The sequence below is a fragment of the Sinocyclocheilus rhinocerous genome, unplaced genomic scaffold (assembly GCF_001515625.1).
Source record: "Sinocyclocheilus rhinocerous isolate Xijiao unplaced genomic scaffold, SAMN03320098_v1.1 scaffold873, whole genome shotgun sequence".
Taxonomy (NCBI): Eukaryota; Metazoa; Chordata; class Actinopteri; order Cypriniformes; family Cyprinidae; genus Sinocyclocheilus; species Sinocyclocheilus rhinocerous.
This window is the reverse complement of record NW_015655580.1, coordinates 325,455-352,667: the sequence shown is the minus strand read 5'-3', so window position 1 is coordinate 352,667 and position 27,213 is coordinate 325,455. Positions and strand designations below refer to the sequence as shown.

General features: G+C 37.3%; 2 protein-coding genes across 3 annotated transcripts; one reads left to right on the top strand and one right to left on the bottom strand.

Annotated features, from left to right (window-relative positions):
- Window positions 1-13,923: 13,923 nt before the first annotated feature.
- Window positions 13,924-15,522, bottom strand: foxd1 (forkhead box D1). The gene has a single exon (XM_016525855.1). The coding sequence runs from the start codon at window positions 15,289-15,291 to the stop codon at window positions 14,251-14,253; it is 1,041 nt and encodes a 346-aa protein (XP_016381341.1). The 5' UTR covers window positions 15,292-15,522; the 3' UTR covers window positions 13,924-14,250.
- A 3,938-nt stretch (window positions 15,523-19,460) lies between these two features.
- btf3 (basic transcription factor 3) lies at window positions 19,461-27,127 on the top strand. 2 transcript variants are annotated; one of them, XM_016525834.1, is made up of 6 exons: window positions 19,461-19,606; window positions 20,420-20,488; window positions 20,602-20,715; window positions 21,439-21,640; window positions 25,697-25,753; window positions 26,753-27,127. In XM_016525834.1, the coding sequence occupies exons 2-6, from the start codon at window positions 20,420-20,422 to the stop codon at window positions 26,797-26,799; spliced, it is 489 nt and encodes a 162-aa protein (XP_016381320.1). In that variant the 5' UTR covers window positions 19,461-19,606; the 3' UTR covers window positions 26,800-27,127. The 2 variants fall into 2 exon arrangements, with proteins under 2 accessions (XP_016381320.1, XP_016381319.1); XM_016525833.1 differs by having other exon boundaries at window positions 19,588-19,669.
- Window positions 27,128-27,213: the final 86 nt, after the last annotated feature.

The window sequence follows — 27,213 nt, the reverse complement described above, 5'->3', positions numbered from 1 at the left end:
TAGTTTTATACTGCAAGTATACTTGTAAGTTTTCTTTAAGTGAACTTTACATCATACTTTAAGTATACTACTACGTCCCTATTTAGGTATTAATTTGTATATATTTTGTTATATGAATATCTGAACATACAAAACATCAAAAGAACAGGGTATCTCCTTGTAAACAAAAACATTTTATTCTAGCTTCATGCATTCTTTTTTTTATAAACACTTGAATGTAAGTTTTATAAATAAAAAAATTAAGAAATAACATTTTGAACAAAAAGCTGAAAAAAGACTCTTAATTGGATTCAGAATGATAATCAAAACGTAGATGGAGTCGATCAACACCCCAAAGCTTGACAGTCATTATTACCTCTTCATTGGTCGACATTTTATTCCATAACGTTACACAGTTTTGATGCTGTTTTATGTCTGAAGATCATGTTAGAATACATGTGGAAGCATCTGATGTTTCGGTTTCTTCTTCACTTGTGGTTTTTTTTTAAATTCTGTACAGAAAATGTGTAATAGAGCCCCCTACCGTATAACAATGAAAACACAGATTCTCGGAGCACAAGTGTAGCTCAAATATATTTAGACTTTTTCTAAGCATAAGTCAAGTATACTTAAATGTCATTTTAAGTATATTTCTGAGAAGAACATAAAGCCCATATCTGAGAAGTACATAAAAAGTAGACTGAAAGTATACTTTCCTATGTTTTAGTTTAAAAGAAGTATATAATAGCACACTGGAATAAACTTCTTTTTCGTAAGGGAAGTCAAATGACTGCAATGAAAGTCTCTCAAACAATCATGCAACTTAACACTTTGTAAACATACATTTTAATAACAAATTGTTATGTTTACGTTTTTATCAGACACAGACAGAGATGTGAGAATTTATTCAAAAATTAAAATGTTAGACATTAACATTCATTGGACACTGAGAGATTCTTTGAAATATCTTCTTTTGTGTTTCACAGTAGATAGAAATCATACACTTTGGAACATGAGGGTGAGTAAATGATGACGGTATTTTCATTTTTGGGTGAACTATCCCTGTCTAGAGTACCCCAGCATGCAAATGTAGGGGTAAAGTGTACATAAACTTTACATGATTATATTTATTGTGTACTCATTCCCAAAAATAGACATTGCACAATAAGCCAGACACTGATAAACCTTTGACCTGATGTTCTGTGTGTGTGTGTGTGTGTGTGTGTGTTAGAGATGCTTTTGTGCTCATGTAACATGCTTGTTTGCATATTTTAAGGTAATTTATCTAGCATAAATAGATCATTCATACATCAATAACAGAGAAATGTAAGTCGAATTCCCCCAAACTGTAATTTAATGGTTACAAAAACTGCATGTTCACTATGTTTCCTTTGGCACAACTGCTGAGTTTATGTGTGAGTGTGTGTTTGTGCGTAAATGCGTATGTACTGTGTGTATGTGTCTGCGTGTACAGCTCTATGTCATGCTTAGTGAAGGATTTTCTTGCGCTTTCTCAGCCTAGATGATTTCTTGGATAAAACAACAAACACTCTGGTCAAACAAAGCTGAGAATGTTGTCTTAGGCTCTAGTGTACTGAACTATTAGTGAGGGACAAGCATATGTTTTGTGGAACCTGTCAGAAACGCTGTGAAAATATTTTTTCAATGAGAAGATGAATAGAGGCACGTGTACCGGCAAATAACAGAGGTCCGAACCTCCTAATAAAGAATTACAGATGAATTATCAAAAACAAACACAGGATAGTGGATATAATCTGCATGCAAACAACTGTCGCAAAAGGAAAAACATGCTCAGGGAAAGACACATTATTTTATTTGGTAGCCAAGAAACAAACACAAACATGCAGAAAAAGGTTGTTCATTTAACTATTATATATATATCTATATATATATATATATATTTTTTTTTTTTTTACATTTTTGAAATTTTTCAGTTGGCAGGCTGATATCTTGCTCTCATTATTCATAATTACACACCATATTATGCTGTCCTGTGACATATAGCTTGTGTTATTAAAGTAAAAATGAAATGGTAAACCTGGGGCCTGTTTCATAAAACAGGCTTATTTCAGTTAGTCTGACTTATTTTGAACCAAATCAACTGACAATAAGTCAGACTAACTTAAATAAACCTGGCTTATTTGGTAAACTTGTTTTATGAAACAGGCCCCAGGTTGACCTTGTCTACAGCCTAATATATAACCAATAAACACTTATTTTATTGGGATGTGTGTAAGTTAATCCAAGTAGTTAAAGTGTGCTCAGACGTGTTTTTATGTGCAGTCTTTTTTAGTAATGGACTCTCTTCACACACTGTAAAAAGTCAAAGTGAACAACTCTTATTTTTTACTTCCTGGTCTGACCCTAAACTTTTAGTGTAGCCCAAATTAGTAAGGTTTATCTTGTAAAATTATTATTATTTATTTATCTATTTTTTTAAAAGGGGGAAAGGTTGATATAGATGTTACCACTTTTTTAATTATAAAATATTTTCACACTACTTTTTTGTTATGCATTTCCAAGAGAACTGGCTTTGGCTTCAAATATTTTGCAGTGTGTTTTGTAGTTTAGAGCGCATGTTTTCATTTAAACAGATGGTATATAAAGCCCTATATGATGGCTTTATTTCAGAATCATGCAGACTTCAAACAAGTGATTCATGAATGAAAATTTGACCAAATAAATATTTGCCATTAGAATAAATAATGTATTAAATGTTATAGATTCCAGTTGTCTTTCTCTGGATGTTTCATGGGTTGGGAGACAAAGGGGAGGAATAAAAATGGAATGAAAATGTGAGTGTAGAGGTTTCAAAGAGAGCTGTGGGTTAAAGAGCAGTGCATTACACTGGGCAGCCGGTGTAATTAATGCTCACCACCCACCAATAGAGCCCTCCAGCCAAAAAGCTGCAGAGAGTGGACTAAATCACAACTGTGTGTTTCTGTGTGCATTAACTTATATGAGTGTGTCTGTACATGTAAATTTTTCCCACTGAAGTGTTGTATTGTTACTTTTACTGTGACGTGAAAAATCGTGACACTTTTTGATAAAGGTATAATTTTCTTATATAAAAGACTGGTAATAAAATTGTTAATAAAATGTGTTAATATTTGAAATTTTGCATGCAAAGCTGAATTTTCAGCAACATTACTCCAGTCTTCAGTGTCACATGATTCTTCAGAAATCATTCTAATATGCTGATTTGCTGCTCAAGAAACGCGTTGAAAAGAAACAAGAAACAGTTGTGCTGCTTAATATTTCTCTGGAAATCATGAAGCAATATTTCTGGATTCTTTGATGAGAAAGTTAAAAAGAACAGCTTTTATTTGAAACTGAAATCTTTTGTAACATTGCAGTCTTTACTGTCACTTTTGATCAGTTTAATGCATTGCTAAATAAAATTAATTATTAATTTAATATTATTAAAAACGTAATTGGTAGTGTGTATTTATTTATGTTAATTATTTATTTTAATAAAAATTGGATTGATGAATAAATGAGAGGGCTGGAGAGAGAGAAAGAAAGAGGGGTCATCTCTAGCCAGGATATAATTTAAGAGTAGAAATCTGGCAGCTGCTTTGTTTGGGAAGAGAAATAGATTTACAGGACACTGAGAGAGAGCAGCAGTCAAGGAAATCTACAGGCCTTCAGCCACACAGCATCTCACATATATATCCAGTTACCCCCCCACAGGCTCCACTCCAACCTCCTCCTGCGATCCATTCAAAATCGACACTCCTCACACACATACCCAAAGACACGCACGCACACTCCGACCACCCCGAAGCATCAACCTTCAGTCATCTTGGAGACCCCAACTACCGGCTCAGTTCCAGCCATGTTGTGACAGGGCACAGGAAGCATGTGCTGCCTTGGGAGGAAGTATCAAATCAAACGGCATCTTTTTCTACTTTAGGAGGAGATTCCGCTCCGGTCAGAGGTGCCTTACGCAGACGTTTAAAACGGGCCCTTTAGAAGAGGGGATAAGCAAAAACAAAAGCCTGCATTCATCTGGCCCACATCGGGAAACATAATGTTATTGCACAGGCTCACTTTTTACCTGAGGGACAGAGAGGGAGAGGGGCCGCAGTCACTGTGAGAGAAAGAGATTGACATTGAGCACAAACCTTGTTTTTTTTTCATTTATTTATTTCAGATAAAGTAATTTATCAACAGACAAAGATTGGAATCTGAAGGAAGATACTTTCAGCAGACTTGGGACAACAAAGTCACAAGCCAAGCAAGGCAGGCAGAATTTGTTTTTGCCACGAGGAAATGCAGCAGCACATGATACCGCTCTTTCTCCACAAAGATTATGCACAAAATGACTCCTTTGAGCTGCTCTTGCAGGATTCCACTTCTGTTTTCCATTCAGTTGTCTTAATGAACGTGCAAGACTTGTACATGTCATTTCAAACCTGTATAACTGTTTTTGTCCATGCAGTGAAAGTCAGTAGGGTCCAAAACAACATTGGACCCCATTGAGTTTCATTGCATGGAGAAAAAAAATTGGTAAAATTCTTCAAAATATCTCATTTTTCATTGTGAACAAATGAAAACACTTGAAAAACATCTTGTTTCATGTTCCACAGAAGAAAGTAAGTCATACAGGTTTAGAATGGCACAAGTAAATAATACAGAATTGTCATTTGAATTTATCAAACAAAGGATCATATCATGTATGCTAAATAATACAGTTAGCTTCCCGTCAAGGACAGCAGTAACACTGTGTGCTTTGGCGTTTGGCTAATGCTGAACATGTTTCGGTAGACCATATAACCTTGGAAATGCTTCAAGAAGGCTTTGCACACTTCTTTCCTATCTCATCCCCCCCATCATACTACATAAGCCACTTTGACACTGAGGCTCAAACCTTGTGATGCCTTTACTCACTGTGTAGTTTTTGATCACTATCTTGCACATTTTCAAAGCCCAATCTATTTCAGGGCAATCTTAATAGCAGAGTGGAACAAAGTTGCTGCTGTGTCAGATAATGATGGTGTGAGTCGAGGAGCCTTGTGTTACACTGTACCTTTCACCGCCACCTGGAGAAAACCGTCAGTGACTGATGAAACTACGGCATCATGCTCGATCCAGAAGAAGGAAGTGGAGAAGGGAGGGAACGTATTGAGTAAGAGGCAGACTGAAAGAGCAAGTCTTCATGGGTGGTTCCCTCTGTTGTCTTTGGTTTAGTTGAATGACTGACAAGGGCGTCATGCAAATGCGAAGTTCAGAGAGCAAGCATAGACAGGAACTCGAAATGTCTGCTTTCAGTGGCCACACACGTGCACGTGCGCTTTCTTTCACACATAGACATTTTTGACAGCCATCCTCAAAATGCTTATTTTACCAACAATGTCTACGATTGTTGGATTTCTTTCTTCTTAAAAAAATGTTAATAAAAATGATGGATGGCCTGTGAAACAGATATTGGACAACTTTAGCTTGGCTAACAAAGATTGTGAAAATGTTTGGTCAGTTAACCTAAAAATATACTTAATGTAACATCTAAATGAACTGTATTTTTTTTCCAAGTAATAATGGTTACACCAACAAAATCACTTTTAAGAATCAAACTAGCTTAAGCTAACAGATGCGCATATTCAGTTTTAACAGTGACTTTGTCATAGAAATGGACTATATGACTTAATGTTTAGCAAAGGCTATTAAAGGGCAAAGCCTTATGCCAGAGAGAGAGAGTAGTGGTGAGCCTCTGGTTAACGTCCAGTGCGGTGCGCGGTGTAGATTACCTATGGGTGTCACTGTGATGAATGGCCCGGCATGGCGTGCTAAAATGTTTATGCTCCAGTGGCGTTATTGCGTGTAACTGGCGTCCACAATCAGGCTGTTTGGGGAAATACGATTGAGTCGGTCATTATAGGATGCATTAAAGGTAGGGAAGTGTGTCTGTATTAGCCAGATTTGAACAGACAAATAGTAGCATGTACACATAGGTGGAGGGTGAACCAACTCCAGGGTACGGCTAAAAGCAGCCAAATGTATTAAAAATCACAAACCAGTCTTTTTAGGCAAGAACCGGTCATGGGTGTCATGTAGGCTAAAAAAAATGTTTAATGGGACTGAATTTGTATTTAACATGATTACAATTTAATAAAAACGTTAGAAATGGATAATTATATAACGTTTCATTTCCACGGTTATTCAAACAGCGAATAAATTATATATAGAAAGTGACATTATCACTAACATTGATCTATGGCGAGTTTAAGCACTCTCAAAAAAACAAAACTATGGTTATAATCACTGAAGCTGTATACACTGAAATGAATCTCTTACTTACATTGTACGTTCATCTGCGCGTTGTTGTTTATGATGAGAGAATTCGCAAGAGTCCGGAATTCAGTCAACGAACGCGCGCGCTCTCAACAAAACTGATGTTTCAACGATGAATCATCTGAACGCCTCTGATTGGCCATTGCATTCCTAAGCTCCACAGAATTGTGTGTGATTGGTTCAAATGCGCAACACTGTAAAAACGCCTGAAATGAAATACGGTGCAACATGAGCAGATCTTAATTTAATGCCGCAATCGACACTGTCTGTTCATATTCACTTTGTTAGCAACAGACGTAATAGATTTAATTTATTTGTGCAGGGGCATTTTTGTCCAATTTAGTGCCATTTTTGCCCCAAGTCCCCGTGGCCAGAGGAAGGTTAAGCCTTACACACGCTCCGCCTATGCATGTACAAATAAAAACACAGAACTAGATTTGGCCCACTGTTCAGTGAGAATGTTTTATTGCACCTTTCCATAAGCATAATCATTTAAAAATGAGGGTTCATAGAAGACTTTTCAACATAATTCTTTCAAATAAAATTTCAGTTTGTTCAATAATTATTTATTCCTTTAAAGGAAATAAGGACTAATTAGGTGTGCCAAATCAATGCTGATGACTTAATAGGTGTGTTTATGGAATATTATAGTGATGGACAGTTTTGCTTCTCTGGCTTAAACATGCACATGTAGTGACTGATCCTCTTCCAGGCACTTTAAACCCATCATCTCTAACAAAACGAGGTATTTCCTGGCAGTACATGTGCTGAAATTGCAGTTATCTGTTGTGTCTGTCATAATGGCTGTGGATGTTGGTTTACACTTGAAATAAGAAATTTATATTTCAAATGTGTAGAGTGATTTGATATTATGTACATTATACATATTAAGCATTGTCAATAAAAAAAAATAAGTGAGCATAAAAACAGTATTAAGCAAAACCACTGGATTTATTTTCATAACCTCTCCACAGGAATCACTTCAATGCAATGTCAACACCGGCAGTGGGGGCAGATAAGAAGATGGGATGGTGGAAATATAGCAATGGACAGTGTTTTAAAGCAAGTACAGAAAAGAGAGAAAGGAGACAACGAAATAGAAGCAGAAAAGGGATAAAGAGATAAAGCAGAATTGACAAAAGACAGAAAGAAAGAGAAGAAGAAAAGAGAAAGCATGAAAGGAAGAGAGAAGTAATTGACTGAAGTTGGGTGGCAGGGAGACTAGTATGTTAGTGGGCTCTCTAACTCTCTCTAATTGGAGCTGTATTCAGACCTGCCTTTAGTTCTCAAACTTGCTAATGGAGCGTAAAACTCACACACACGAGAGAAAGGAGACAACGAAATAGAAGCAGAAAAGGGATAAAGAGATAAAGCAGAATTGACAAAAGACAGAAAGAAAGAGAAGAAGAAAAGAGAAAGCATGAAAGGAAGAGAGAAGTAATTGACTGAAGTTGGGTGGCAGGGAGACTAGTATGTTAGTGGGCTCTCTAACTCTCTCTAATTGGAGCTGTATTCAGACCTGCCTTTAGTTCTCAAACTTGCTAATGGAGCATAAAACTCACACACACATACACACAAACACACTGTTCGGCTCTATACAGCTACAGAGGATAAGTGTTGCTGGGCTACAATGTGAATAGATCAGAAAGAGATTCAACGCCTCCCATGGAGGACATTCACTGCCTTATTACATCTCTCCTTGTAATACCTCTCATGCTTATTCACACACATGCACACACAATGGATTCTAAAAAGTTACATTAGTAGAGGATGTAATCAAAGTGGAACATAGCGTGTGTAAGTGTGTATCAGGTGAATTCTGCTTTTAATATGGAATCAAACTTGTGAAAATTATTTGCAAAGCTTTTTTTTTTTCTCTCTCTCTCTCTTTCTTGTTAATTTTGCAGTATTTTGATGTGAAATTCCAGTAAATTTTTATGAAGTGTCTTTGATTTTTGAGTTAACCATTTTATTGTTTACCATGGTTTACAATGTGCTTCTACACTAAAACAGATTTCACTGTAAAAACTTTTTTTTCATACAACCTGAATGTGCTTTTGTGTGGTAACATCTCAAATAAAATTATTATCAAATTGACTGCATTTATTTTCACCAAAAGTCTTGTTTTTTTTTTAGATCAATTCAGTTAGTTTGCATCATGAAACTGATATTGTACAATTAAATTGTCTATAAGTTCTGTTACTGTACCACAGCCAGTTTACTTTCACTGCAGATGTTATGATGAGCAGGCTGTAATGTCATTGTGGAGTGTGCTTCACTGTGTGTGACAGTTAGCTTTCAGACACTTTGTTATGGCTCTAGCCCTGATCTCCATGACCTTTAAACCTCACTTGATAAACTTCTAACTGGGGATCTTGGGTCAAACTCAGCATTGCCACACAATCCTAAACACTTGAAAACAAAGAAGAACATTTCCAGCACTTTGTTTCCAGTTTTGTAAACTGCAGTATGTTTAAGTTTTGTAAACTCCAGCCTCTTGGTGTGGTTTACTGGTCCTACTCACCCAATTTTCTGTTCTTTATATTTAAATTGGTTTAGAATTGTGGATGTAACAACATAAATTATGAGCACCAGTGTTTGTGTATTGTTCTTTGGTCTGATGCTGGCCACAAAGACATTCACTCACTGTGTAGTCCACTCAATCTTCAACTTCCTGTTTTTTTTCTTCTTTTTTCCTTGTAGCTTGTCGAAAGAACATATATGAAGTGGAAATTTTGCTGAATTGCTTGAATTATTATTATTATTATTGATGATGATGATTATGATGATGATGATGATGATGATGATGCATATTTAATAGGTTTTTGACAGGAGACTAAAATAATACTGGTATACTAGTAATACTGTTATATATCTTTATATATTTAGAAAAAAAAACACTATCTTCATGTTTATTGCCGTTGTGCACAAGCAGTTTCCCTTCTTATCTGCACCAGCGCCTTTTTCGTGATCCGTAATTTAAGTTCTGTATGGTGAAGCAATTATTCTGTTAGTTTAGAACACAGACTTATTTTCATGATTTTATTAGCAAGCAAAGAACTGCAAAATATAGCTTCTGCTGCTGCTGCTGCTCCTGCTAATAATAATTTAATTATGGTTAAGTAGCAGTATTTTTTATAATTGTTGTTATATTACCGTAATTTGAGTAAATATATTACTATATTTTATTTTAAACATTGCAGAATTGATTTCCTATTTTATAATTGTTTTATAAGCACATGCGTCTGAGACCAGAAACTGATTTTTTTAAAATTGCACAGAAATTGCAGTGGTTTTCGTATTTAAAAGGCCAATGTGGTGAAATCAATGCAATTATTAAATTACGACCATAATACTAGCCTGCTTGAATTTTAAAAGATAAGATCAGGCACCATTAGATTATAGCATATTATTTTAACACCGTAAATCGTAGTGAAAACATATGAATCAAAAAGGCAATTATGTGAGCACAGCACTGTGTTATGCACGAAAACGGTTACGTGATGATAAGTGTTAATAGGCTACATCACAGGTAGATTTAAAACAATTCTTTAGATAATTCTATACATAATGCTCCACTTCTAAATTGTGCTGATGATGATGTTATAAGTTTAATGCAATTACTAAAAAAGGAAATATAGATTTTGGGGTTAGTTCAAGGCAGTCTGATAAATAGCCTACGTTACGAAATCTATTAGTGTCTGAATTTGAACACATTCACTGTCAGTATATGGAAGTGTTTTTGCTTTATTATATCTGATGTAGGTGGTAAAAACGTACAAGCACAAATAAAAAATAATAATAATAAAAAAGCACAAAAACAGCAGTTGTCATATATCTGCTTTTTTATATAGCCTATCTTTATTTTTTAGTAGCCTAAACTTTTTTTGTGTTATAGGCCTATACGCGCATTCGTGTGTATTGATTAACTCTTTTTTTTTGTCAAGAAGAAATAAGGACAGGTGGAATTAAGGGATTAGGTCTCCCCGTCTTGCCCTCCTCTGTCGGTGTGTATGTGTGTGTGTGCAAATATATATGATTCAATTACTCTTGATATTAATTATAGGCTATCATTTTAAATGGGCATCTTGAAGCCTGGATTTTTTTATTGGTCGGTTTTGAGTTCTACTCGGGATAACATCCCCTTTAGCTTGTCCGCTAGCATTCGGTCTACACACCAGGACACTCGCATAGTAACCATCTATAATTTATAAAGCTGGCAAGATGAAAACACTATAGTAGAGTTTAGCACGCGATCAGTCCTGGACTTTGCACGAGCTAAAAGAATGTCTGAATGGATGCGCAAAATAAACTCTGGACCTCTCCGAAGCAGTCTAAACATAAAGTGGAAGAATTTTAAGTGTTGTGCATTTCATACAATTGGAGGCCTATCTGTTTATGTACTTTTGCTGTTGTTTAATTATTTTACCGTGGAATTGGCCGATTTGCACAAATTAGACAATTATATTGTTTTAGGAGAATGCATTTTCAAGTATGTCATCTATGAGTTCTCACAGGTTGTCTGTAGATAAATAAATAAAGAAGTGCATAAATAAATGGATGTTTGGAGGGGAAAAGAGTATCCACCCCATCACGTTTATCTCCAGCCAATGGCTACACTATTTGTGTGCACGCGTGCGAGCGTTTCCTGCTCTATTGGCATACTGAACTATGTCTCTACTGTGCATTTGCTCTGCGTAATCCAGAGAGGCTACTCCAGATTTCTATTAGGGTCACAAAAATCAGACAAATATAACTTTAGAAATAAGACATTTGGTTGTATTTTTCATCAAGATGACCCACGGCTCGTTTTGAACCGCATCAGTGGTGCTCTTTGATTGCCTAAAAATAATTTTTCATCTGGGTTGGTCTCAAACATTTTCTAATTGTGGACTTAATTGTCGTCCCTTTGAAGAAGTGTATCTATAATTACAGGCCATTATCCCGTATAAGCATCCCAGCAGCAGTTAATTATGATGGCAATGGCATTTGGTGAAGTTCAGCAAACTGGCCTCGGCATCTCTACACACATGCACGCCCTCTGTGAAACTGACCGATTTCCTTTTACTATCTCTAGCCCACTCTGTAAATTGAATCCTGGTTCTTACAAATGACAGCAGATGACAAAAAGAAAAAGTGTTAGAGCGGTGTACTCCCATGGACAGGGCCAGCTGGATCAGATCACGCCGATTATCACCGACCTAAGGGCAGGGAAACACCGCGTTTCTCACCCCAGTGACACTGTGCTGTCGCTGAGTAGCAATTACGGAGATAAATGTGGGAAACAACATATAGAGATATGTAGGCCATGATGGGGAACCGACATCGCCGTTTCTGCTGTCTGTTAGTGAGGAGTGAATACAATAATGTTGTAATTACGGGATAAGAAAAAATCACATTATCCTCTTAAAATCTTTCAAAGTATCACACTGATCGAGCGAAATATGCAGATACAGTTAATTTATTTAACACGAATACTGCACATGAAGTTTAGGCCGAATGACAGAATATATAATCCACCATATTATAAGGCTTCTTTTTATTTTAGGTACTTTTTTATTTTGACTGCTGTTGTGTTAATTATAGGCTTATATTTCCTGAAAATATTAATTCACAATTACTGAGCTCTACCTTAGGAAATAAATTGCGTTCCATCGTTTTATCCCAATAATGTTTCATCTTTGTAATTTCATCGATGAATACGTAAGAGTGTCGGAGCACCGAAACCTGTCAGTTTTTCTTCTGAAAAAGGTGGCCACAGTCATTCTCTCAGAGGCCTCAGTTGAACTGGACAGCCATAGGCGTATGGGCTACTATCTTTTCCAAATGCATCCTGGAACAATAATCCTGGAGAGTAGAAGTCTTTTACTGACAAAGTTTATCTCATCATATAGCTGAGACAAAATACTCCTGATGCTGCTTGTCATTTCAAAACAGCCCCCATGATAACCTTTACATTAGAGTTCAACTGGTTCTCCACTATCTCCCTCTGTGTGTGTGTGTGTGTGTGTGCGCGTCTCACACAGCCATTTTTCCTCAAGCAATGCATGACGCTGTCAAATGCTGCAACAGCAAAAACAATCATTGACCCTCGAACAGAACTGCACAACATATATATATATATATATATTACAAGTATTATATTACCTTTTATTATCCTTTTAATTTAGTCGTCATCGACCTTCTCGTATTTGTTGTTGTTTTCTTTAATATATGCCTTGGCTCCTGAAGGTCACTGTTGCAGTAGTTAGTTGTTAGTTTGATTGTTGGTTAGAAGTGGCTACATTTATACATTTTAATCCTGTGCTTGTTGTATTTATTTTTCAGGATAGCCTAAACGAGGATCAAGAGAAAGTGAACACCTGGTTCAAGAGGCAGAATGTAAGAGTCATATAATCCTATTTGCAGAGCTGGGTAGATTACAAATTTTAACTAGTTACCGATTCCAAATTGCATGACACAATAGTTAGTAGCGTAATCCATTACATTACACATTTTAAGTAATATAATCAGACTACGCTTTGATTACTTTTAGATTACGTTTTGCCTGACTCGTTTATCACACCGTATTAAATAGGTTAATCTTGTGCCATTTTGATATAAAAATACAAAGAGTAAGAAAATATATTCCATTCGTTGTAATTAACAACATGAAGTGCATTAAACATTACATTACTTCAAGGTTTCTCAAACTGGGGTTCCTAAAGGAACTGCAGGGGATTCGTGAGTTTAATGGAAAACTAATACTTAATTAAATCATAAAAAGTATGCTAAAATTTAAATAAATCATTTTTAAAGTAACATCAAGCAAAATAAAACACCTACTAAAAAAAATCTATATTTTATGTTTACCTGCTTGTCATGTGACCATTAACCAACGCCAGACAACCATGAACATGCAAATGTGATGCTATACTATTAAAATATTTATTTAGGTGAAAGGTTCAGCTGAATAACGTGAATGTGTGCATGTGTTTGAAAGACAAAAGCCTTCCAAAGACATAGTAATGCATGGTTAAATAACCCACTGACTGATAATTCAATGTATTCATCAGTAGGCCTAGTTGATGCAGTGTTGAAACACTTCTTAAACCTGAAATTATTTTTATAAATCCAGAGGTCAAATGCTGTGTAGCCACCTGACTAATGACTGTTCTTTGTGTGAATGTCCACAAAACTGGAAGACTTTCTGAGTGTATAGCAGTGGGCAATTTTATAAATATAATTTATTGCTATTACGTGAATAATATGTAATCAATAAAAAAAGTAACTGTAGTCTGATTACTAGTAGCCTATTTTAAAAAGTAATTTAATCTAATAACAAGAACTTAATTTTAAAAATGTGACTACGTAGTCCAGATGGCAATCATTTAGGCTACCAGCTCTGCCTATTAGCATTTAAAGCTATTGAGACTATCAATAAGGTAATTTCCACTCGATCTTATTTTGCAAAACAATATTTATTATTAATGAAAAACAGACCGTGTAAAAAATATAACACTCCGAGTATACAATATCAAAGAATGTACATTGTTTATTAGGCTACTGAGAAGTACACGTTGTATAAAAAAAATGTTCGATTTTCACGCTTGTGAATTTTCATTACAAAGTACAAATAATAAAATCAGTTTGCCAAACTAGAAAACATCTGTGTTTTCACACAAAATATATCATTCTAGACATTTGACAATTTATTTTATAGCCTGTTAAAAATGTTGTCCTGAGACGCCCTATGCAGTGATTACCACAATCACACCGACAACGAAAAGTTCGTGGGGGCGGAAATTAGATTGAACTAAAATGTTAACATAAATATATATTCATATTTCACAGCTTGAATATAGGCACGAACGTGTTGATGTCCACCATTCAGCTGCGTGAAACAAACAATACAAAAATAATCCTACCTTAAACACAGGAGTGTATCGCTTTAAAATGTGAAAAAAAAATAAAAAATTAACAGCCGCTAGTGCCACTTACAATCCGGTTTGCGTAGGTTTCGTGTAAAGACGTCGGTCCGTGCAAGACTCCCAGTAGTGGGGTTGGGGAGTGCTGAGACGCGAGGGTCGGCGGAAGCACCGGGACCACCGGGGAAGTCCGTGAGGCACAATGCGAGTGCGTGGGGCTTAAAGAGCTCCCGATAATGCTGTCTATGGAGAAGGGTGAACGGTGAACCGGGGACTTAGCCGCAGTCTGTATGGGGGAAGAAAGCCCGGGGCTTAGAGGAGGATAGAAGCGGGAACGGGTGAGCTCCGCAGTGTTTGGCATGAGGGAAGGCGCGGGGATGAGAGTTCCGGTGTGAGGATGCCGGCACGAGGGCGGCGGCTGCTGCTGCGGCTGCTGCTGAAAGGCGAGGAGCGCAGAATGCGCATGATAAGACTGAAACTGCAGACCGTATCCACAACCGTAAGGTCCGTAGCCGTACGCAGCGGCCGCGGGGAGAAAGCCTACGTGATCGCGGAGAAGTTCAGGCACCTGCTGGCGCTTAAAGCGTTTCCGGCGGCGTAGAAAGCTCCCGTTATCAAACATGTCGGCGGACTCTGGGTCCAGTGTCCAGTAGTTGCCTTTACCGGGGTTCCCGGGCTCCCGCGGTATCTTGACGAAGCAGTCGTTTAAGGACAGGTTGTGCCGGATAGAGTTCTGCCAAGCTGGAAACTTTTCCCGGTAGTACGGAAATCTGTTACAGATGAAGTCGCAGATCTCGCTGAGCGTCAGGCGCTTCTTGGGACTCTGGAGGATTGCCATGGTGATGAGTGCGATGTAGGAGTATGGGGGCTTCACCAGGGTGTTTTTACTTACTGGCTTATAGGGGTCCCGTGCGGCGGAGGCATCCACACAAGACGGCGAACCGCCGAGCAGGATCTCGTCGTGCATCTGAGACACCTCGTCCACGTAGGAGCGCGTCTGGCCGTCACCATCATCTCCCTCTCCGACTACGTCGATGTCGGTCTCCTCCGAGAGCACAGACGCATCCGACATCTCGGAGCTCAAAGTCATGGCTCTCTCGGGTCCCCGATGTGCTACGGTGTGCTGAGCCTGCGTGCTGCCTGCGCTCTCGATTCGAGAGAACTCATAAGACGCGCCGAGCAGATGCGGGAGAGGCGGAGAGGACGTGCCAGTGTGTCACCAGTGCCATAGGCTTTTAATGGATTACTATCGGCACGGAATCAAGAAGTCGCCCAAATCCCAACATCCACGCGCTTATTCTGTCTGGGGAGACCCTCCTAAAGGCCAGACTAGGATTCCAAAGAGGGCGGACCTTTCCATGCGCTTTATACCAGCTCGCTGATCACATGACAAAAAAGCGTCACCGCTGCTACTGAAGAGATAAAAAATACCAGTCTTTGGAAAATAATCTAAAGAACTGCGAGGTTCATTTGTATCTTTAAGCGGTCACCGCTGCTTACTTTTGTGGGAATTTTACTCTCTTCTTTAAAAGCCTATTGACTCGAAGATGTAAGAAGCTCAGCGAATTAAGCACGTCTTTATGGTAGGACCCTCCCTGCTATTGTTATATTTCTCCTAATAGGGTGAAACCCATAATAAATGTTTTTTTTTTTTTTTTTTACTGTATGTCTGTTCAGGTGCATGGCGTTTAATGCGGACATAATGGAATTGTTGGTGGTTTCAGAAATGCTTCAAAACATCCACTCGGTTATCTGCCTCAGTACGCATCGCAGTTTGCGTGACACTGGAGTGCACTAGATCATCCGCGAGCCATTGGTAATGGAAAAAAGTCAGCTGTTAACTCGCATCAGTCACGCGGATCACGAAAGAGCATTCTAGCTTGCGAAAAAGCAGGGCACATGGGCGTCTGCCCTATTTCGAGAGGGCCAACATTGTCATATTCATAATTAATATTAGCCATTGCTATCTGGTCGGGCAGCAGTCTCCCTGTTATTTTAAAAATGTTAAACAGTAGCATATTGGTGAGTATACTGAAATATTGATCGTTTCTGAACTGTCATAATTTGGCACATAAAAAAGCCGTGCGCAGTGCGCTTCAAAATGATAAGCGTCCAACGTGCAAACAGGCCTCAGTTAAAACAAAGGGGCCAATACATGACAATAATTAAACCATTAAAAGGTTCATGAAAAAGTTAATGCTGCTTGAAAATACACACCCAAAAGTATCCATATCTCATCAAAATTAAATAGAAACAGGATTAAAGTTCAATTATCACACGCGGAATCAAAATCTTTTGTAGTTTTTATTTGTTTGTTTAAAAAAAATTATAGCTGTACAGTGTTTGTTTAATTTGTTGTTCCTCCTTTTAGGCAGAGTGTCTGTCTTTTTCTTTCTGTTTGCTTTCCCACGTTTGTTTTTACAAAGTGAGCCTATAAAGCCGAATGCTAGCTCAATAGCTGAATAGTATTAAATAGAAAGGCTATCAAGTGTGACACCTAATTGTTGAGATTAACAAGGCACTTAAAAACATTGCATTAAACAATTAAAGTGCGTATTGTTTTGTGTTGTTGTAATTAATTTATTATTTGTTTAAATAAACTTAGTTATTAATGTCATAATATCTTCACGGCATTATTATAATTATAATAATAATAATTATTATTATTCACAACTGTAATAATAATAATAATAATAAATAATAATAAAACCTTTAGTTTACAAATAATTTTGTGGGCCTAAACTAAAAAACATAGTCAGTCAAAACGCTAGATATGCCAATTAAGAGTCAATTCGCTCTGCCAATTAAAAGAAAAACAAAAACATAGAGAAATTGCATATAAAGTTGGATACTAAAACAACTTGTGGTAGGAGTGATGAAAACATACTTGTCCAAAAGAGACACAACGCTGACCCATAGAAACTCGTGTACCCGACATAAAATAAAGGTCTTTTCGAACTTCTCAAAATGAATTATCTTTTCCTTTTTTTATTACAGTTCCATGTTGGTTCTGGAGGATGCAGTGGGTATAAGGGGTATTTTTGTATGATTACAAAAACATCTGGTCCGGTTTGATGGCCGTTTTATGGTAACTCATGTGGTCAGGCTTGTGTATTTAACATATATTTACTTCATCCAGCAGTTATTAAAGGCTGTGAGAGTGCCATCTCGCGGCAGTTCAGTTCATACTGACGCCACTTTAAATCCTTTTATCTGTGTAACATGTTAATGTAGCCTAAATTCTAGGGCTATAGTGTTTTGGTTCCGGATTATTATTTTACAAATATTTTAAAAAATCAGTTGTTTTGCAAGCAATGGGTTGATGTAATTTATTGTGGTTAGTTTAAGAATAATCTGACTGATAACTTATTGAATATGTATAGCCTATACATAATATTAAAAACATTCATAATAAAAGCGTCTCGAACAAAATATTTCTTTATTCAATCTTTAATTAATGTGACCGGTTCATTTTTTCTATTTTTGCAGTGTTTGCCTTGGGGATGGGGAAAAAAGTCTTGATGTTAGGGACTGATATTAAGGTTTTTATACCAAAAACCATGGTTGTAGCTATAGCTAAAATAGGTTTAACTCAAATAGTTAGCCAAATTATAGCCTATATTTGGAATATGTCAAAAGGCGAACATAAGATGCTTAAACTATTTAGTGAAAAAAGGACGTTAGACTATTTTAACTCAGATAAAGAAATATTAGCTACATTAGAGACGAATGCAGAATGCAAATTTATCTTCTGAAAAATCTTTTATGCATATTTCGGCACAATTAAAAAAATATATAGCCTATATAAATTGTGAAGATCGAGGTCAGAAAGTCAGAAGGTCAGAACGCGTGTGCAGCTAAGTTAACTTTCATCAGGTCAGGACATTATTATATTTACCCTGAATAGATAGGCTAATGCAGATAAATGAGCTCAGGTGAACAGAACAAATTTTTAAATACATTGGATTTGAAAAAAATAAATCTAGTTTTTAAAATATAATCAGTCTTTAAAAATAAATCAGCTGGGTGTTTGTAGGCCTATTGATTGAGGAGGACAGTAGCCTATGCGCAATCCGACATCACAGTAACTGGCAGTGATGTTCATATTGGCTGTGGTTTAATTATTCTGCGCGTGCGAGTGAATGAAATTGAGTTTTTGAGAACCGGGGCGCAGTGAGCCGGGTCAGGGCTTGTATGTGTGGTTAAACCACATCTAAAGTGTTTCTAAAGTCCCAGAGGGGTTAGCAGGCGCTTTCCGTGCCACGGGGTACCATGAAAGCACTTCCCTGCCACGGCTCCTCTTGGTGACAAGTCCCATGAATATAATGTGAACTGCAGGGATTCGGACGTACTCTACAATAAATTTCACATGCACGAAATAAAACCGGTTTAAAGTTATAATGGGTATATGTGTGCGTTTCGAAAGTGCTTGAAAAATTCTGCTGCTCTCCAAGTAGGAGTAATGTTTTTAAATAGTAGCTACATTGTGATGTAGTAATACCAGTAGGCTTTCACAGTCTTTTTCTGATAGGCTGCGTGTTCTAATCTTTCGAGTAAGTGGAAAAATTATTTATTTTAAAATATTCCCCAGTAATAGCTACCGAACGTTTGGTTACTTCCACAGTTACAGACACAAATTATTTCTAGATTTGCATCCACATGGAAAAAGCTCGCCGATTCTTCCTCAATTCTCTGAGGTGTTCTGACATCTGCAATTCCAGACTTCATAATTTCATGCAATGTGACTATAGCTACATTCTGATATAATATTGAGCTCTCTATGATAGCCTACATTTATTTATTTAAATAAAAATATACAATAACAACTGAACTGAGGTTATAGTTGCTGCAAAATACACTTGTTTATCTCGTTTCAGCATTCCAGATCACACATTTACCTCTGAAAGTCAACGCATTTATCCCTGAAAAATAGGCCTGGTGGTTTATACAGTCCTTTCGATTAGTAAAATAATTGATAGTCTTACTCTTGAAGGCTTGAATTTATCCACATTTATCCGGTATTGTCCTATAACAAAATGTGTAAATATCGTTCTGTATCTATTAATACACTTTAATTGATTGAATTAATTTTCCACCAAGCAGTAAATCTACCATCAAATAGGCTAGACTTCTTCTAACAGATGTTATTAATGCTTATAAAAAGGCGTATTGATTTGACAATGCATATTGGCAAAATCAACATACATTATAGCTTTACACAAATACCGCACAAAAGGGACCCGACTTCGCTGGCTGAGCACTATTCTTGGCCCAGACTTGCGCAGGGCAGGCAGGAATGGTTTCTGGATCCAGCCCACTGCGTCGCATTTCAGTCCTGTCGTCACTTCCGTCATCCTCTCTCGCTTCCATCTTGCTCTCCGCGTGTGTTTGCTGCTAGCGTGCAGGTCAGTGAGGAGCTCTAAAATACTCTATTTCCTGCACAACCACTCCTGGTTCCGAGGCTCAAGGTAAATAAGTACCTTATTTACCAAACGCGGCTGCTGTTTTGTAGGAATCACCCGCGGAAAGATGCTTGAACCGGCTCGGGTGAGACTCGGCCCTGCCGGGGGAGACCCAGGCCTGAGAGAGCGTGAGATTAGCACTCCTGCTAAGTTAGCTCACTGCAAACAAACTCCACGAGCCTCCACATGCGATCCATTTATCTCATGTTTTTACATTTATATTTATAAACCGAATTCCAATGTCGTTTTCGTTTATGTTGCGTCTTTTCCCTCAGCGTTTAGCGTCTTAAAATTGACGGTTTTCTTAGTGGACCGAGAGCAAGCGTCTGTTTATTCAGAGAGAAATCCCTTCACATTGTTTTGTATTTTAAACGTTGATTGGCTGCATAATAGCATCGGCCTGGACGTGTTACCTCGCGGGTGTAAAAACTATCTGACTTTAACTACTTTAGTCAAGTGGTCGCTCTTGCTCAACAGGCCTGTCAACCAGCGCCCATAGTTTGCTCTTTTTATTAGCAACTGTTTCTCTACTAAAGGCCGTTTCTGACTTGTTCAGTGTGTTTGAAAATGAACAAGGACGTGAGCTGGACGATTTAGTAATGGCTGTGCATGTGTATTGAAGTTTTCTTTCTTGTGGACTAAAGAAAAGTTTGTCCGCTGAATGTGTCATTCAGACCGCACCCCTACAACTCATTTGTGCTTTAACTTCACTCTGCACTACACGTTATCTTTAACAGCCTTCTGTTTGTCTTACAGATGAAAGAAACTATAATGAACCAGGAGAAATTAGCCAAGTTGCAGGCACAAGTCCGCATTGGTGGAAAGGTAAGAGAATGTTAAAACCCCACTGAAACTTGGTTCATGCGCATTTAGTTAACTGTGATGTCTAACAAAGAGTAGTTTCTCACAGACACACTGATGGTATGTTGTTATGATAGGGTACCGCCCGCAGAAAGAAGAAGGTGGTCCACAGAACGGCCACTGCTGATGACAAAAAGCTCCAGTTCTCCCTGAAGAAATTGGGAGTAAATAACATCTCTGGCATTGAAGAGGTAAGGTTTGGTTTCGGCTGAATACACATTCTGTGTTTACAAATGTGACCCTGGACCACAAAACCAGTCATAAGGGTAAATTTTTTTTCCGAAATTGAGATTTATACATCATCTTAGGGCTGTGCAAAAAATCGAATGCGATTTTCATGCTCATCTCGTCAGTAAAGCCGGTTCTGTGATTAGTATTAAATCTCCAGCACATGCTTTCAGATGGAGCGTTATTTACTACACAGAGCCATAGATCACTGATAAGCTACGCAAAATCGTGTTCATAATCGGCAATGAATCGCCTGCGATTTTGAACGCGATTTTGCGTAGCTTGTCAGTGAACTACGGCTCTGTGAATAAATAAGCTTTCTGTTGATGTATAGTTTGTTAGGATAGGACAATATTTGGCCAAGATACAACTATTTGAAAATCTGGAATCTGCGGGTGCAAAAAAATAAAAATATTGAGATGCAATGTATATTACTAATCAAAAATAATTTTTTTATATTTACGGTAGGAAATTGACAAAATATCTTCATGGTACATGATCTTTACTTAATATCCTAATGATTTTTGGCTTAAAAGAAAAATCGATGATTTTGACCTATACAATGTATTTTTGGCTATTGATACAAATATACCCGTGCTACTTATGACTGGTTTTGTGGTCCAGAGTCACAAATGTCTAAAATGTCTTTCTATGTACACTTATATCATTCAACTGTCGCTTTTCAGGTGAACATGTTCACAAACCAGGGCACGGTGATCCACTTCAACAATCCCAAAGTGCAGGCCTCACTGGCAGCCAACACCTTCACCATCACAGGCCACGCAGAGACCAAGCAGCTGACAGAGATGCTGCCCTCTATCCTCAACCAGTTGGGTGCCGACAGCCTGACCAGTCTGCGCAGACTTGCAGAGGCCCTGCCCAAACAAGGTGTGTTCAGTTCTCAAAACTGGGTCAGATTGTACAAGTCTGAGACAGCGTGTCACATTTCATTGTTTTGTTCATTTTGTGCAGCATAAAATAACTAGCCTCACAAAGTGTCACCCCTTGTCCAAATACCCACACTTGCGGTCTTGGCCACTTGAGAGCGCGTGCGTGTGACAGGAAGTAAGTGCGCAAGACTGTCCCAGGTCTTAAAAACGTCAAAGCACAGTGCCCTTAACGCACACTAAATCCACACTTGGGCCAAATACAGGAAATATGTCATATAAGTGGTCAAGTGTAAAGACCGCAAGTGTGGGTATTTGGACAAGGCAACAGTCCAGTGTGTGTGTTGCTAACAGGTGTGAGCACATGTTCCGGGGGAGGGGTGTGTCATTGCTGCTGGTCTGTTCCTAGAGAGTATGCTTTAAAATAGACTTTTAAGCCTGGTACACACTAAAAGATCTTCAAAATGTGAGAGACCACAAACGTGAGGGAAAACCATTTAACAGGTTTTTACTGCAGCATTTTTACAGTCTTTTACTGTCAAATTCACTGTCATTTTTTACAGTGTAGCGTGAAGGCGCACGACTCGCCGTCGCTTTTTCACACACGCGCAGCGAGAGAGGGAGATAGAGAATTGACGCGCTACCTATGCGCGCTACATGTAAATGATACTCTTTGTTGTATTTTGCTGTCACAATAACGGAGTTCTTTTGGAATTCTTCAGCTTTTAAGAACTACCGCTTTCTCCGGTAGTGGGCGGAACTAATGCGCAAACGGCAATCTCATTGGCTGGTGCTCGCCTATTATCGTCTCTGTTTTGATTTCAGCAAATCAGTTCGAGCGAACGCACACAACCTGATTAATATTCATGAATCCAGTAGCTCATTAATCTTTGGTGCGTTTTATATTGTTCTTATTAGTAGAATTCGTATCATTGTTATCTTATCAGTATTTTTTGTTAGTTTTTCCCCAATTTTTAATTTTTTTTACAGAAACCCTGACCAACCAAAAAAGCACCACCACCAGTCCGAAGCTCAGTTAAAACGACTAATATGCATTCATACATGGTTATCAAGTTTTAATTCTAATTACTAGAGTTCTATCATTAAATAATATTGATTATCATATTATAATGCTTGACTGACTGATGTTAAGAGTGTACTTTCAGATATTTATAAAACTGTGCCATTTTACAAACAAACAAGGTGATCGTAGAGGGCTGCCAGCATTAGTTGGTTGTTTAGGCAGAGATTGAGAGTGCAAAGGAGGAATTCATAAGCTTTTTTTGTCAGCCAAACCCCTTTTACCTAAAATATTTTTTTCTTATTTCAAAACGTATAACACCACATTCACATGTTAGTTATTGCAAGTAAACACATTGTGTCTTTGTGTTTTTTTTTGTTTACTTAAATATGTATATTAGTTTCTATTAACTAACAACAGGCACGTGCAGAAGGGGGGGCTTTGGGGGCTCTAGCAGCTGCCCTTTTTCAAAATTAAATTATTAAATTATAAATCGCATGCGATTTAGCGTGCAGCCCTAGTACAAAACAGTAACTAATTGCTCAAAAGTCAGAAAATTCCTGTTTATTTTTACATATCTGTCAATCTGAGGCATTTCTATGGGTTGTGTGCATTTTGCTTGACTGACTGATTTTCCACAGTCTGTTCGGAAACCTAGACTCTCTTTTTGTTAAATGTGAGCCAAAATCATCACAATTAAAAGAATCAAACACCTAAACTACTTCAGTCTGTGTGCATTGAATTTATTTAATACACGAGTTTCACAATTTGAGTTGAATTACTGAAATAAATGAACTTTTCCACGACATTCTAAGTTATTGAGATGCACCTGTATGGTTCTTTCAGTGAGTGGGTTGACGGAAGGAAATAAACCAATCAATATTTTAAACTTTTTTTTATCAATAATCAAAGCTAGTGTGTCGATTTAATTAAAAAAAATCCATGTATTATATATTTTAGAATAATACACAATTCCTCATGCCCGTTCGTGACGTGACATGACATGTGGCCAAGTATGGTGACCCATACTCTGAATTAGTGCTCTGCATTTATCCCATCCAAAGTGCACACACACAGCAGTGAACACACACACACCGTGAACACACACCCGGAGCAGTCATGTCATGTATAATATACCAACCAATCATGATCTGGCACAAGTTCAAATTTCATTGGACAATAATGTGAAGTAGAGTGGTCATTTTCCGTTCTTATTTATAAATTGGTTGAAAATTACATGGGGCAGACGAGCTTATTTGTGGAGTGATCTGAATCTGAGGTTTGTCTCATTTTATAAATCAAATTACATCGCTGAAAAAAAGGATGCTAAATGACTACAAAAACACTGCACTAAACCGTGCAGTGCCAAAAGTCGCAATAATGGTAATCAGTAGTCAATTCACTTATATTTATGTATGATACAGCGGTTGCTATTTCATGGTTAATGAAGCCCAAGTGCCATTTACAGGCGTATTATGTGAAGTGTAGGCTGGCGAAATGGTGACGTGAAAGGACTTTATTATATTTCAATTTTTGATAATTATGCAGCGTTATGGAAAGTGTCTTACGCTCATCAAGCCTGCATTTATTTGGTCAAAAATACAGAAACGTAATTGCGAAATATTATTACAATTTAAAAGAATGTTTTTCTATTTTAATATACTTTAAAATATCACTTATTTCTGTGATGCAACGCTGAATTTTCTGCATACTCCAGTCTTCAGTGCATAATCCTTCAGAAATCATTTATTCAGCATTTAATATGCTGATTTATAATCAATGTTGGAAACCGTTGTGCTGCCTATTATTATTATTATTATTATTATTATTATTTATTTTTTTATTTTTTTTATTTTTTGTACCTGTGATACTTTTCTGGAGTTCATTGATAAAAAGTTAAAGAACGTCATTTATTCAAAATAGAGATGTTTTCAATCAATATCAATCTTTACTATCACTGTTTCTATCAATTTAACAAATCCTTTGATGTTAGTTAATGGCCACATCACATGCGTGCAAACAAAATGGTTCATTGATTGTAGTAAGATTTTTTTGTTGCCATTTTAATTTTATATTAATTTCTTTCAAAAAAAAGAAAAAACAGACCTCAAGCTTTTGAATGGTAGTGCATATTACAAAAGTTATGTTTTAAATAAATGCTGTTCTTTTAACTTTTTATTCAACAAAGAATCCTGAAAAAAGTATCACATGTTTCCAACATTGATAATAAATCAGCATTGCATAGAATGTATTTTAAAGTATATTAAAATTTGTATCAAATAAATGCAGGCTTGAGGACCATAAGTGACTTCTTGCTAAAATATAAAATGGTAATGTATCCAAACATTTGACCTAATTTTTAATTTTTTTATTTTTTAAAACATTGCCCCTATTTTACATTTGAGCCCCTGCCCCTGAGGAACTCTCTGCACGTCCCTGACTAACAAACCCCAGTTCGGGAAATATTGGTCTAAAGAAAGACCAACACCACGTTCACATGTTGTCAGTTCTTTGATGTTAGTTAATGGCCACATCACATGCGTGCAAACAAAATGGTTCATTGATTGTAGTAAGATTTTTTTGTTGCCATTTTAATTTTATATTATATTTTAATTATTCGTTTTTCCTCAAGTTACAAACCCCAGTTTGTGTAACCTTAGTCCAAAGCAAACATGAACTACTTATTTTACATGCAAAATCTACTGTAGTTGAAAGTGGATGATTTTTTTTGTTTGACCCAGTGGATTTTCCCCCTAATTTTGGTTAATGTACTTCTGAAGGCTTTTTAATCCTGGTAATTGTTAGGAGTGCTATTTCTTGCTCTTTTAGGGCTTATGATTAATCTGAGCTGATGAATCCCATAATATAGGCATGTTTAGCCCTGTCATTATGAAAATTATAATTTGTAGTCTAGTTTCTTGACAGTGTTGTCATTGTAGTTTATTTTTTGTAAATGCTCTAGAATCTGCAACTAACAAATGGTGATCTTTTTTTTATTTTTTTTTATGTTATTTTAAATTCTCCATTTTCTTGCAGCTGGTGATGGAAAGGCACCAGTAGCTGGTGGAGAGGAAGATGACGACGAAGTTCCAGGTCAGTATGTTGCTCTGAAACTTTTCCCCCCAATTTCCATTTTTAAAAAATCATCTTCTCGTATTTTAAGTTGTAGCATTAACCATAAGATTATTTGCTTACATTTTCTATTATTCCTGGTGTATTTTATATGTCTCCTAGCTTGAGCTTCACAATTATTACCATATGGGTTTCTGTGCGTGTGGTAATGTAAGCAAAGCACACTTGCTTACGTTAGGGCAGCGTCTCAGCTTGTGGTGTGGAAATGTCCAAAAAAGGAGGGTCTCAGCAGGTTGTCTTGGCTCTTACATTGTCATCATATACAAGTGTTTAAAATCGCCTCTATTGTTTGAGCACTGAAGGTTCGGTTTGCTTTTCTTTTTAAAGAGAGGGGGTCGAACACATACGGTTGCTATTACAATTCCCCAGTTCTCCTCCCTGAGCAAACTCCAGTTAGTAACCCAAGTCTTGCACATGTACAGTATGATTACATCTCTGACACTGCAAAATTAGCTCACCCGTGTGATGACAAAAAGGGTTAACAGCTTGTGCTATTGTGCCCATTATTGAGATTCAACCTTTTCTGTCCCCTCTCAAAACAAAGTCCAGCCTTCTGTTAGTGATTTCCATTCTGATGTCCTGAGGCAGAAAAGTTGATGTTCCGTTTGATCAGATTTCATCTCGTAAAAGGCAACCTGCTTTTGATCCTCAATGGTTTCATTTTTACAGCTGTGGACTTTTCAGTCCCCCAGTGCTCGTTTATGTTCTCTATGGAAATTACTTACAGAAGTGAGAGAGAAGCACAGAAATTACCTTTCAGATCATGTTTCTATAAACATTTACAGATTGTTTCATAAAGATGAGATTTAGTTTTTCACTCTCCACATTTATTGGATGTCCAGTGTTTCTTCATAAATCCGGTTTTCCACAAGTGTTCAGTTTTTAATCCCTTTTGAGTTGTCAGTGACTGCATGTAAACCTGGTATTGTTTTACTGAATCCTTGTTTTCTCTCTTTGCAGACCTTGTGGAGAATTTCGATGAGGCTTCAAAGAATGAGGCAAATTAACGTCACGGGAAGGAAAGACGTTTGAAATCTCTGGTCTCAGCAGAGACTTGCGGGACTTTTTTTTCCCCCCCATTTCTTTTATAAATATATTGCATCCCTGAATCTCCTATATCTTTTTCGTGCACTGCTGTGACCCTCATGTGTCCAAGCTGAGAGTGTGAGATTGATTGTATCACACAAGTTCATGCACAGTTTTACGAGTGTTTGCTTGTGCGGTCCAAGAGGCATCTTTGCCTCCGCCTTCCCTGTTACTGAGGCTCACTCATTGGAGCCTATTTGAATCAACATCTGGAAATAAACATTTGCTATTGACAAAAGGCTTATTAAATACGGTTTTGTGTTTTTGTTTTAATTGGGGATGAGATCACTCCATGCTGTTCACTTGAAACAAATTTTCAACCCCAATTATTTTAG